The sequence below is a fragment of the Enhydra lutris genome, unplaced genomic scaffold (assembly GCF_002288905.1).
Source record: "Enhydra lutris kenyoni isolate GAN:26980312 unplaced genomic scaffold, ASM228890v2 scaffoldscaffold52, whole genome shotgun sequence".
Lineage (NCBI taxonomy): Eukaryota > Metazoa > Chordata > Mammalia > Carnivora > Mustelidae > Enhydra > Enhydra lutris.
In genome coordinates this window covers 13933831-13945596 of record NW_019154136.1, presented here as the reverse complement: position 1 = coordinate 13945596, position 11766 = coordinate 13933831, and the positions used below count along the sequence as shown (strand labels likewise).

Here is an 11766-nt window from a genome sequence, read left to right as displayed (position 1 = left end):
CCCCGGGGGTCAGAACACTGTCGTGGGGGTCCGAGTGCTGCCCCGGGGGTCAGAACACTGTCGTAGGGGTCCGAGTGCTGCCCCAGGAGTCAGAGCCCTGCGTGGGGGTCCGAGTGCTGCCCCAAGGGTCCTCTGCTGTGGGTGGTCCGACTGTTGCCCCCGGGGTCAGAGCTCTGTGTGGAGGTCTGCTGCCGTGGGGTCCGAGTGCTGCCCCGGGGTCTTGAACCCTGGGTGGAGGTCTGAGGGCTGCCCAAGGGGTCTCGAACTTTACCTGAGGGGTGAGTGCTGCCCTGCAGATCCCTCCAGGGGATCCCATATACTGCCTTGGGGCTGCGAGTGTGGCTCTGGGGATCCCAGCCACTTCCTTGGGGGTGTCGGAGCTGTTCCGAGGGGTCCTGAAGTCTGCAGTAGGGTATGGAGCCTGCCCGGGGAGTGGGGGGGGGGGTTCCTGAACACGGCTTGGAGGTTCCGAATTCAGCGGGGGTCGGGTGGGTGTCGTGAAGTCTGTGTTGGTCGTCCAAGTGTGGCACAGAGGTTCGGGTTCTGGGGTTCGAACCAGCCGTGGGGGGCCCGAACTCTGCCTTGGAGATTCTTGTCCGGCCCCAGGGGTTCCAAAGTCTGGGTTGATAGCCCGGGGTGGGGGCCAGGGGCTCCAGACCCTGCCTTGTGGGGGAGGGGGCAAGCGGAGCACCGGGAGTCCTGAGCCCTGCCTTGGGAGTCCTGCCTGTCCCATCCCTGGGGGTCCAGAAGCCTGCCTTGGGGGCGGTAGGCGGGACTTCGGAGTCTGGAAGTTTGCCTGGCAGGACGGAGTTGCTCAGTGCTTGAGGGGTAGGGTCTCCGAGCGCGCCGTGGGCGTGGGATGCTGACTTTGGGCTTCCCCGGGCTGGCTGGGGGCCTGACTGGCCTGGGCAGATTCTGAAAGCTGAGCTGGTCGCCCGCGGGTGGCCCTGGGGGGTCCCAGGAGTGCTTGGGAATCAGAGCCTCCGGAGTGAATGTGGTGTGGGCAGGGTTGCACAGTCCCCGGGTCCGGCCAAGGGTGACGGGCGGCCTGGCTCCAGAGGGTTCCCATCCTGTTCAGACGGGGATCCATTCCGTAACCGGGAAAAACCCAAGCAGCTTGGGGCAGGCGGTCACCAGGGGGTTCTCGTTCCTCCGGAACGTGGAAATGTTCCTTTTGAGTGTGTGTGGAGTCTGTAGCATCTGAAGTTTGGGGAGACGATGGCAGGGGTCCTGGTTCCCATCCCGGCAGGGCGGGAGAGGACGACGGGGGGACGTAGCCTGGAAGAGCCCGTGGGTGGTGATGTGGGAGTGGGTGTGCTGCGTCGAGGTGGCCGGAGATGGCCCAGCCAAGGGACCACGGGGAGCAGAGTGAAATGCAGATGGGGCCCTGGTGTGCGACACGACGGGCAGACGCAGACTGTGGACTCCGGGTCGCTCCGGAAGCCCCAGGCCGGCCCTGGTTCCTGGACGCCATCTCCCGGGGTGTGGATTCAAAGTTGCCCTAATGAGTGCACAAGTGTGTGGCTCGTGGGCTGCGTGTGTGGCTCTTTGTTCCTCCCCCGCCCCCTCGTCCCGCTCCTCCGTCCCACGGCTGGAGACCGCCAGGCACAGGGGGTGTGGATGAGGGAGTCCACGGGAATACCCGGGGTCTTCTGTCCCTGGAGCGTGTCTTTGGAGGGCTTGGGTCTGAGATGCTGGGGGGGCGCCCCTGTGCAGGGAGAGGCGGGCAGGACCTCACGCGGCCGCCCGGCGTGGTCCTTCTGCGCCACCTGGCGTTGGATGTGGGCAGGTCCACTCCTGCAGGCCCCGTGCTCTGGAGGAGAGGAGCTGCCCAGCTCACATTTGCAGGGCTGCGTGGGGCTCTCCGCGGCACACGGCCCTCCCTGCTCTCCTCTGCTTGCCGTCCCAGCTGGATCCCCGGCACCCGGATCCCTGCACCCGGATCCCCGCACTGCACCGCACGCCCCCCCCCCGCGGAGCCTGCCTTCCCAGCGCTTTCTAGGGGTGGGTGGGGGAGGGACGCGGCGAGGATTAACGGCGGATAATGAGGTAACGCATTTTTTTCACGGCTTTACTATGGTCGGTGTGTCTTGTGGCTGCGGAGGGGGTGCGGGCTTTCCTCCCGGGTGAGCTGGGCGTCCTCCCCCTCACCTTCCTGCGGAAGCAGCGCTCTCCGGACACAGTCCCCGGCGTCTCCTGTTTATGCTGCCCACCGGGCCGAGGGAAGATGGGGAGGGGTGCCGGGGGTAGGGGAGCCCTGCGCGGAGGACGGGCGGGCAGGGCCCCTCGTGTTTTCGCTGGGCGTGGGAAGTCTTCCATCGTCGGCCCTGCTAAGTGTCCGTGGTTTGTAAGACGCGTCGTGGATGGCGTGGGAGGCGTCTCCTGCCGTGAGACACCCCGAGCCACGCACACTCACTTAGAGTCAGGGAGCGCCGGGGGTATAGGACAGACCCCCCCCTTGCAGAAACGGAGCCCTTGGAGCTCGCGCCTCCCGTGAGCCAAGCCACTCCCCGTCCCTGGGCACTGTCTGGGGCTCGTTGCCGCCTTCCCTCCGCTGGCCACTGTTCCTACACGTCGCGTGGTGCACGTCGTGCCTGCCGTCCCCGTGTTTGGAAGCGTGTGGACCCGGAGAGGGATGGGGGCGTCGGGGGTGGCTTGGAGACCCCCAGCTTCCCGCCGCGATCTGACTTTTCTTGTGTCTCAGCGGAAGGTCTGGCCGAGCGGGGGCGAAAGCCGTGTCAGGCGGCGGTGGCGGTGGCCGGGACCGCGTGTCGGTAAGTGCTCCTGCTTGGGGAGCTCCCGCACAGGTGGGGACTCGGGCCCAACGTGTATGCTCCCCTCCGAGGGAAGGGCAGGGCTGTCTTCTTGTGGACGAGAAGGTGGGGACAGGAACACGGGAGGAGGTGGGAGTGCCTGACCGTCTGACCGTCCGGCGGTCCCTGGGAAGACCCAGCTGTCCGTTTGTCCAGTCTTCTTGTTTTAGGGAGTCTCCCCGCCCCTCCTGACTTCAGAGGGACAGGGATGAACAGCAGCCCCGACGCTCACCTGGGGGGTCCACGGGCTCTGCGGTGGGGACGGCAACTGCGTGGCCGCCGAATTTGTGAGGACCTGCACGTCCGTGCTGTAGCCCGGGGGGGCCGTGGCTGAGCCTGCAGCCCCCGGGCTCCGAGGTCCCGTGTCCGTAGGGGTGGTGAGCGTCTGGGGCAATGCGGGGCGGGGCCTGCAGCTTCGCCCAGAGCTGTGTCCCCAGGGCGAGTCTCTAGGGACTGACGCCTCTTTGCTGCTCCCAGGCACGGATCTCGCTTCTCGGGCTACTGTCAGCCCCGTTGTCCCTTGATCTGCTGTGTCCCCCTCCACGGGGACGTTGAGCCACGCGGACACTGTTCCTACGGTCGGGGAGATGACCACGGCCGCCGTCCCCCGAAATCCCGTAGCCTTGGTAATTCTGCCTCCCTCATGGCGTATCCCCACGGCCCCCGGCCACCCCGATCTGCGCTGTCCCCGGCCGTGACGCTGTGTGCCATTCCTGGCTCTGTGTACCTGTGCCTTCCTACACGACGGCGTCTCTCTGTCCATCGCCTTTCTGGGTCGGGATTCATTCCCTCGGCGTAGCGAAGTGTTTTTGCATTTAGCCGTGTTGGAACATCTCCGTCGTTCCTTCCTGTGTTACGGAGCGGCTGTCCCACCTGGGGATCGACCCCGGTTTGTCTGTCTGCCGTGGATGGCACCTCTGGGTTGTTTGTAGGGTTGGGTGTCCCGGATAGAGCAGCAGGATCACCCGTGCCCAGAGCTCCGTGCGGAGACTTGCCTGTGTTCCTCTCGGGCCAGTGCAGCGGCGGGTGCACACGGCTGTGACGTGGCAGGAGACCGCCACGCTGCCTTCCCCGGGTCACCGCCCCACATCGTGGGGGCCCGTAGCAGAGCCCCACCTGCCCCCCAGCAGCCGTCAGCATGTTCCATCTTCGCTGATCTCCCGGTGCTGGTTTCCGCCCGCATCTGCCTCAGGCCGGGGACCTGAGCCCCTTCCCAGGGGCGCCCCTTCCCGTGGGCGGACGGTCCCTTCCGCACAGGTTTTCTGGGGAGGAGTCCTTGCACTCTTCCGTGGCTCATTTTTATTGGCTTCTTTGTTTTCTTGTGGAGTTTCAAGAGTTATTTGTAAAACATCGGTAAAAGTCCTTTAATGATGACGTACTTGGCGAGCATTTGCTACCAGACAGCGGCATGTCTTTCAATTCTGGTTTTCTTAAAAAGATTTCCTTTATTCATTTGGGACAGAGTCAGCGAGTGAGAACAAGCCGGGGGGGGGGGGGCAAAGGCAGAGGGAGAAGCAGGCTCCCCGAGCGGACAGCCTGACGCTGGGCTCGATCCCAAGACTCTGGCGTCGTGACCTGAGCCCAAGGCAGACGCTTAACCTGCTGAGCCAGCGAGGGTCCCTTTATTCTGTCAGTCGTGCCTTTTATTTGTCCTTTTACTTTTCATTATTACTATTTTTTATTGCTTTAAAGATTTTCTTTATTTGACAGAGAGATACAGCGAGAAAAGGAACAGAAGCAGGGGGACTGGGAGAGGGAGAAGCAGGCTCCCCACTGAGCAGAGAGCCCAATGCGGGGCTCGATCCCAGGACCCTGGGACCATAACCTGAGCCGAAGGCAGAGGCTTAACTCACTGAGCCACCCAGGCGCCCCTGTTCGCTACTGTTTTTGAGCACATTATAGTCTATCCCTCAGATTTGTTTTTATTTTATTTCATTTTTTTTAAACTTTGTTTATTTATTTGACAGAGACACAGCGAGAGAGAGAGCACAAGCAGGGGCAGCAGGACAGGGACCAGACAGGCCTCCTGCCGATAAGGGAGCCCGACGCAGGACTCCATCCCAGGACCCTGGGATCTTGACCCGAGCTGCAGGCAGACGCTTGACAAGACGGAGCCACCAAGGCGCCCCTGTTTTGCAATTTTAGAAAAATGCAGCTGGACCTTGTTTATGGGGTGCTGCTTCTGGCCTCTGTCCCATTCCCCTGATCCGTGGGACCGTGCTTTTGCCAGTAGTATGCAGTCTCCAGCACTGTAGCTTCGGACGCAGGTTTGGAGTTCGATCGTGTGGACGCTGCAGCTTCGTGGTCTTTGAAAACGGAGTTGACGGTCCTCGTTCACTTCCTTCCCGTGCAAATTTTAGAGCCAGCTTGCTCATTCTAGAAGAGCGCGTGCCGAGGAGTCCGTTGGGATCTTGCTGACTCTGTAGGTGACGCGGGGCTGTGTTCACGTTTTACTGCTCGGGCGTGTTCCTGTCCATGAACATGGGATGTCTCCCGTGGACCTGTGTCGTCTTGAATTCTTCCCGCTGCGCGTCGTACTTCTCGTTACCTGCGTCTTTGGCCGTCTGGGTTAAGTCAGTCCCTACGTATTTTAGTGTGCGTGATGCCACCGTCAGTGGAATCGCTTTTGTCCCTGCCTTTCCAGGTTGCTCACGACGGATGTGGACTCGCAGCTGATTGCGAGGCGTTGACGTAGCCTCCTGCCACTTTATGCGTATTGGTCCCCCCGTCTGTGCGTGTGCGCGCGGCTAGAATTGTTAGGATTCTGCATGCAAAAGTACAGCACCTGCAAAGTAGTGTGACTCTTTCCAGTCCAGTTTGCACGGTCTTCTCTCTTTCCATCTTGCCCGTGTCCCTGCCTCTCCGTTGCCCTGCTGCGTACCGTAGAAGTGCACCAGTGAACGTGCTTCCTTGTTCATCCTCTTGCAGAAACTCCTTCCCGCCGCTCACCCTGGAGCACGGTTTTCACGGTGGGCTTCTCATCGATGGCTGCTTCGGTTGCACGGATGGCTCCTCCTCTTCTCCGCTGCTTCTTGGGCGTGTGAATCACGAAAGGCCGTTGAATTCTGTGCACCTTTCTGAATCACTCGAGTTGGTCGTGTGATATTTTTCCTTAATTCTGTTAATGTGGTGGCCTCTGCGGACCGGTTTCGTGTATGGAAGCAATCTTCCGGTCCAGAAGGACGTCCCGGTTGGTCGTGGCGGGCCCTCTCCGAACATGCCGCTGAGTTCCGTTGCTGGTGTTCTGTTGACGGTTTTCGCATCCGTGTCCATGAGGGACGTTGTCTGTAGTTTCCTTGTACGGTCTCTCTCTGGCTCTGGGACCAGGGAATTGCTGGCTTCCTGGGATGAGTTGGGAAGTGGTCGCTCCGCCTCAGTGTTTGGAAGAGTTTGAGAAGCGTTGGGATGAGTTCCCCTGAAAATGGGGTCGACAAAATGGTAGCATTAAAATGGCAGAATTCCTCTGTCAGCGCATGTTCAGGGCTTCTCAGGAGATTTTGACGACTGATGCAGTCTCCTCCTAGGTACGGGGGTGTTCAGATTTCCTACTTGTGTCCGACTTCCTCTTGCCAGGGTTTGTGTTTCTGGAGAGTTGTCCGTTTCATGTCGGCTGTCCCGTTTCTCAGTCTGCAGTTGGCCGCAGGACTGTCTTCTAACCCCATTCCTGTGGAATCTGTAGAAATGCCCCCACTCTCGTTTCTCATTTCCATAGTAAGCGTCCTCCCTCTTTTGTCCGTAGTCCATCTAAGCTAAAGTTTTCTTAATTCTGTTACGTTTCAGAAGAACCAACTTCGAGTTGCGTTGGTTTTCTCGGCTTTCTATTATCTGTTGTGTTGATCTCAGCTCTCGTTGTTTCTGACTCCTTTCCCTCTGCTAGCTTTGGGTTCAGTCTATCCTTTTGCTTGGTCCTCGAGGTGTAAACTTGGTCTGGGATCTGTCTTGATTTCAGGGTCAGCACTTACAGCTGCGGATGTCCCATGAGCACTGCTTGACTTTTACTTACATTCTGTTTTCACTCTTATTTGTCCCTAAGTATTTTTTAATTGCCCCTTCGATTTCTTCTCTGACCCACTAGTTCTTTTTAAAAAGACATTTTACTTATTTATTTACTTATCTGAGAGGGAGGGGGAGAGAGAGAGAGAAGGAGCAGGCGGAGGGACAGAAGAAAAGGATGAAACAGACTCCCCAGTAAGCAGGGACCCCAGCATGGGGCTCGATCCCACGACTCCGGGATCATGACCTGAGCCAAAGGCAGACTTAACTGACTGAGCCATCAGGTGCCCTAGATCCACTCATTCTTTCAGGGTATGTGTTTTAACTTCCACAGTTTTATGAGTTTTCCAGTTTTTGGACTGTTACTGATTTCTAACTTCAGACCACTGTCGTCAGAGGAGATACTGTGAAATCTGTGAAGACTTTGTGGGCTCGTGTGTGGCCTGTTCTGGGGAGTGTTCTGAGTGCTCACTAGTGGAAGACGTGTGCCGTTGCTGGCGGAGGGTTCCGTAACCGTGTCCTAGTTGGTTTGTTATATCCTTTTTGTGCTCACGCATCTTCTTTCTGGTTCTTCTGTCCCTTACAGAGAGTGGGGTATGGAAGTCCCCGCTGTTCTAGCATGGTCCGAAGTCTCCCTTTCATTCCATGAACATGGTATAGCTCAGTGTTTCTGAAGGTCTTATTTGATTTTTTTTTTTTTTTTTTTTTTTTAGTTTTCAGTATGCAGACCCTACACGTATTTTGTTAGATTGATATCTTTTTCATTTCTGAGGAGCCATTGTGATCGGTATGGGTTTTGGTTTTTTTTACTGTCCATGTCCAGTTTTTCATCGCTTGTTTATAGACATAAGATTGATTTTGTTACACGGACCTTGTATTCTGTGGCCTTGCTTATTAATTCACTTTTGAGTTTGAGGAGATAGTTTGGTACATCTGTTGGGATTTCCTGTATACCACTGGTGTCATCCTCAAACAGAGCTAATTTTATGCCTTCTTTCCCGATGTGATGACTTTTGTCTTCTTGTCCTGTTTGTTCCACAGAGTCGCATTTCCAAAATATTGCGGGATCGTAGTAGTCAGCCCTGCCCCATTCTGGGCCCCGTGTGGATGCAGGTGTGGAAGAAACACCCGCCCTGCATAGGGAAGGAGACTCTTGCCCAGCGCTTCTTACTGCCTCAGGAGGTGCTGCTCGCCACACGGAGCAATTTGTACCTGCGATCTCTACTTGTCTCATTAGCACCCGAGAATGGGCTAAAATCTGAAATGATGAAAGGCATTTTCTGCAGCATCATGTAGGATAGGAAACAGGGAGCAGTGTAGATATTTCAAGGCGAAGTAAAGAATAAACCAGTTCATGCAACGTCCCGGGGATGACAGGTACCGAGAGCCAAACTTCAGACTTTCTTACCTGAAATTGTTACAGACTGACAAGAGAGTTTGCAAAAACAGGACACAGTGAGTGTTCTCCTTTTGCGCCGATGCCTCACGTTAGTATCACGCTGTGCGTGTGTTCTCTTGCTGTCTCTCTGTGTGTACGTGTACATTTGCGATTCTGTCTTCCTGAAGACGCGTGAGAGCACGTTCCTGAGGCAAGGTCTTTAGTGGCACACGTGTCCGTGTGCAGCTCCTCCGCGTGGGACCAGGTGTGTGTTGCTGTGGCGTTCTCAGTGGCAGTGAGCCAGCCTGGCCTAGCGTGTTCTCGGTGATGAAGACGGTGTCATAGAGGCCCACGGTGTAGGGGTGCAGTGCTGCATGGGCGCTTGTCCTGCACACCCTCCATGGCCCTCGAGGGTTCACAGTGTCAGCATGCCCTGGGTGGGTCGTACTTTAGTGGACAGGGGAGCCTAGGGTCTGGGGAGGTATAGCCCTGGTCTCTCACGGGGTCCGTTGCTGGTCCTCCTGAAGTAGCCGCGGCCCACTAGGGAAGGTCACGCTGCTCCTGGGCCGAGTGCTCTTGAGTGATCCTCAGGTTCCACTGTCTGCGTATGTGGCCTCAGGTTCTGCCAAGGCCCCCCGGGTTTCACTGTCTCAGTGATTCTGGGTTCCACCTTCTTTGCACATGACTCCGGGTTCTCTCGTGCCCCCTTGTTCGGCTGTGTATACCTTTGATCCCTGGTTTTGGGCTACCCTCCTTGTGCCCCTCGAGGCTGTGGTGGTTTCAATCCTGCTTCTGATGAGCCCCGGGGCACCACCCACCACTAAGGACAGGCAGAGCTGGTCACCTGTCCCGGGGGACTGACTTCCCCCAACCTTGCCGGTCACTGGCCTGAACTCCCCATCTCCATTCTGGGCTCTGATTGGGGGTGGGGGGCAGGTGATGGATACCACATAGCCCTGAGACACAGCCCTTGGGATTGGCTTCACAATGGCTTTCTGTCCCCTGGACACTGGTGGTCCGTGGCCATGGTTGCAGCACGTGGACTGGGTGTGTCAGGGTGGGGACTTGGGCAGGGACATGGATGGGGATGCAGGTGCAGGGGAGGCCGGTGCGGTGTGTGAGCGCTCGGCTGAGGACCTGGTGAGCCCCGGAAGGTCCTGCCGGGGCCTCTGTTCTGCAGTAGCCGTGGGTGATGTGGGACGCCATCCTCCTCGCCTCGGGCCCCTGGTGGTGACTGCGTTTGGAGCAGTCACTTGCTGGCCGTGCTGCCTTCGTCCTGCGCTGCCGGGGTCCCGTCGTTCGTCTGGCCTCCGGCTGTCAGCGTTTCCCGGCTCTTCACATCCCACTTTCTGATTGTAGGTGCAGGAAGGACCCTCGGGGGGCCGGGATGCCGGTGGGAGTGGAACCCGACGACGAGGGCGGCGTCCGTGCAGGAGGCTCAGGAATCAGGCTGGCCAGTTCATCTCCGTGGTGACTGTCTTTGAGGTGATGGCCAGGAGGAGGTGCTCCATCCTGGTACTGACCACTGCTGGGAGGGCTGCACGGGCTGGGGGACTGTGACGTGCTTCTCCACATCAGGCTGGGCACCAGCCAGCTCACACGTGGATCCTGGAGGTCTTCCTCCCTGCATGGCCTGCCCGTTGAACCACAAGTCCACTGGGGCCCCACGGGACCACCAGGGCCTTTCCCTTCCCATCCTGAGACACTGCGTCCCATCCCCGTCCCGAGATACCATGTCCCCTCCTCTGTCCTGGGACTCCAGGTCCCCTCCCCTGTCCTGAGACACCGCGTTCTCTCCCCGTCCTGAGACACGGTGTCCCCTCCTATGTCCTCAGACACCGCGTCCCATCTGCTGTCCTCAGACACCGCGTCCCCTCCCCATTTTGAGACACCGGGTCCCCTCCTTTGTCCTCAGCCACAGTGTCCCCTCCCCTGTCCTCGAGGGCTTCATTCTCATCCCCATCCACAGACACGGCATCCCTTCTTCTGTTCTCAAATACTGTGTGGTCCCCCCACCCCCCGCCCCCCAGTCCAGAGACACCCCATGCCTTCCCTGCCCTGAGACATGGTGTCCCATCCCTGTCCTGAGACACTGCGTGCCTTCCCTGTCCTGAGACACGGTGTCCCCTGCCCCATCCTGAGACACCACGTCCCCCGCCGCATCCTGAGACACGGCATCATCTCTGTCCTGAGACAGGGCGTCCCCTGGCCCATCCTGAGACACCATGTCCCCCGCCCCATCCTGAGACACCGTGTCATATCTGTCCTGAGACACGGCATCTTCTGTCCCCTCCCTGTCCTGAGACGCTGCGTCCCCTCCCCATCCACAGACACGGCGTCCACTTCCTTGCATCGGGCTCAGTGTCCCCTCCCTGCGCCATGGCGTTGAGGCCTCCTGCCTGGGGTGGAGGGTCTGTCCCCCTGCTCTCCCTTCTAGGGGCTCCCCTTCCAGGTGGGAAGCCCCACTCCCCGCCCATTGTCTCAGGTGAGCAGGGACGGCTTCTGGCTGGTGCAGGGGAGGCCCTGTGGAGCCCAGATCTGTTGGATACAAAGGCCATGAAGACGTGGTGGGGGAGGGGCACGCCCAGGTGTGCCGTGGGGTCTCTCCTGTGTGGCCCCCGTTCTCGTCAACCATGTTGCACTGGACAGCGCTCCGTGTACCGGCCCAGGGCCACGTCCTTGCCCATCTCTCGGACACCGGGCTTCCGGGGTGGGGTGCAGCCCCGTCACGGCCTCCTTTGGTTTTAGGCACAGGGAGCGCCCTCGGGGGGCCAGGATGCCAGCGGACCCGGCACCCGCCGGCGAGGGCGGCCGCCACGGAAGCACCGCAGGAAGAACGTGGCCATCACCACAGAGGTGACCCTCTTTGAGATGGTCGCCCTGGGGAAGAACTCCGTGCAGGTAGTGCCCGCGGAGGGGGGCTGTGGCAGGGCAGGCCTGGCGGGCGGCAGACACGGGGCCCACCTGTTGTGGCTCCTCCACGGCCACACGGAGGCACACGGAGGCCAGTCCCGGCAGAGTCACGGCTCTACCCACCATGGCCTTGTGCTGCCTCACCGTCCAGCTGTCACGTATGTCCATTGCACGTGTGTACCCGTCACGTGTGTGATCAGACACGCGTGTACACGTGCAGGAATACTCACGCTGCCGTCCCACACCTGATCGCACACATGTGCTCACGCTGCCGTCCCACACCTGATCGCACACACGTGCTCACTGATGCCCGTCCCACACCTGATCACACACACGTGCTCACTGGTGACCTTCCCACACCTGATCGCACACATGTGCTCACACTGCCCGTCCCACACCTGATCGCACACACGTGCTCACTGGTGACCTTCCCACAGACCTGATCGCACACACGTGCTCACTGATACCCGTCCCACACCTGATCACACACACGTGCTCACTGGTGACCTTCCCACAGACCTGATTGCACACATGTGCTCGCTGGTGGCCTTCCCATAGACCTGATCGCACACACGTGCTCACTGATGCCCGTCCCACACCTGATCACACACACGTGCTCACTGATACCCGTCCCACACCTGATCGCACACACGTGCTCACTGGTGGCCT

General features: G+C 59.2%; 1 protein-coding gene across 7 annotated transcripts in view; it reads left to right on the top strand.

Annotated features, from left to right (window-relative positions):
* The first annotated feature begins 710 nt into the window (after nt 1-710).
* LOC111157090 (cohesin subunit SA-2-like) overlaps nt 711-11766 on the top strand; it is a 54755-nt gene continuing 43699 nt past the window's right edge. For 6 of the 7 annotated variants that reach the window (XM_022518323.1, XM_022518322.1, XM_022518321.1 and 3 more), the window contains exons 1-4: nt 711-2049; nt 2705-2774; nt 9544-9669; nt 10933-11085. In XM_022518323.1, coding sequence (XP_022374031.1) covers nt 2045-2049; nt 2705-2774; nt 9544-9669; nt 10933-11085 — 354 coding nt within the window. In that variant the 5' untranslated portion in view covers nt 711-2044. Of the gene's footprint in view, nt 2050-2704; nt 2775-3383; nt 3440-9543; nt 9670-10932; nt 11086-11766 lie in introns of those variants that run through there. The other variant, XM_022518320.1, reaches the window with a different exon arrangement.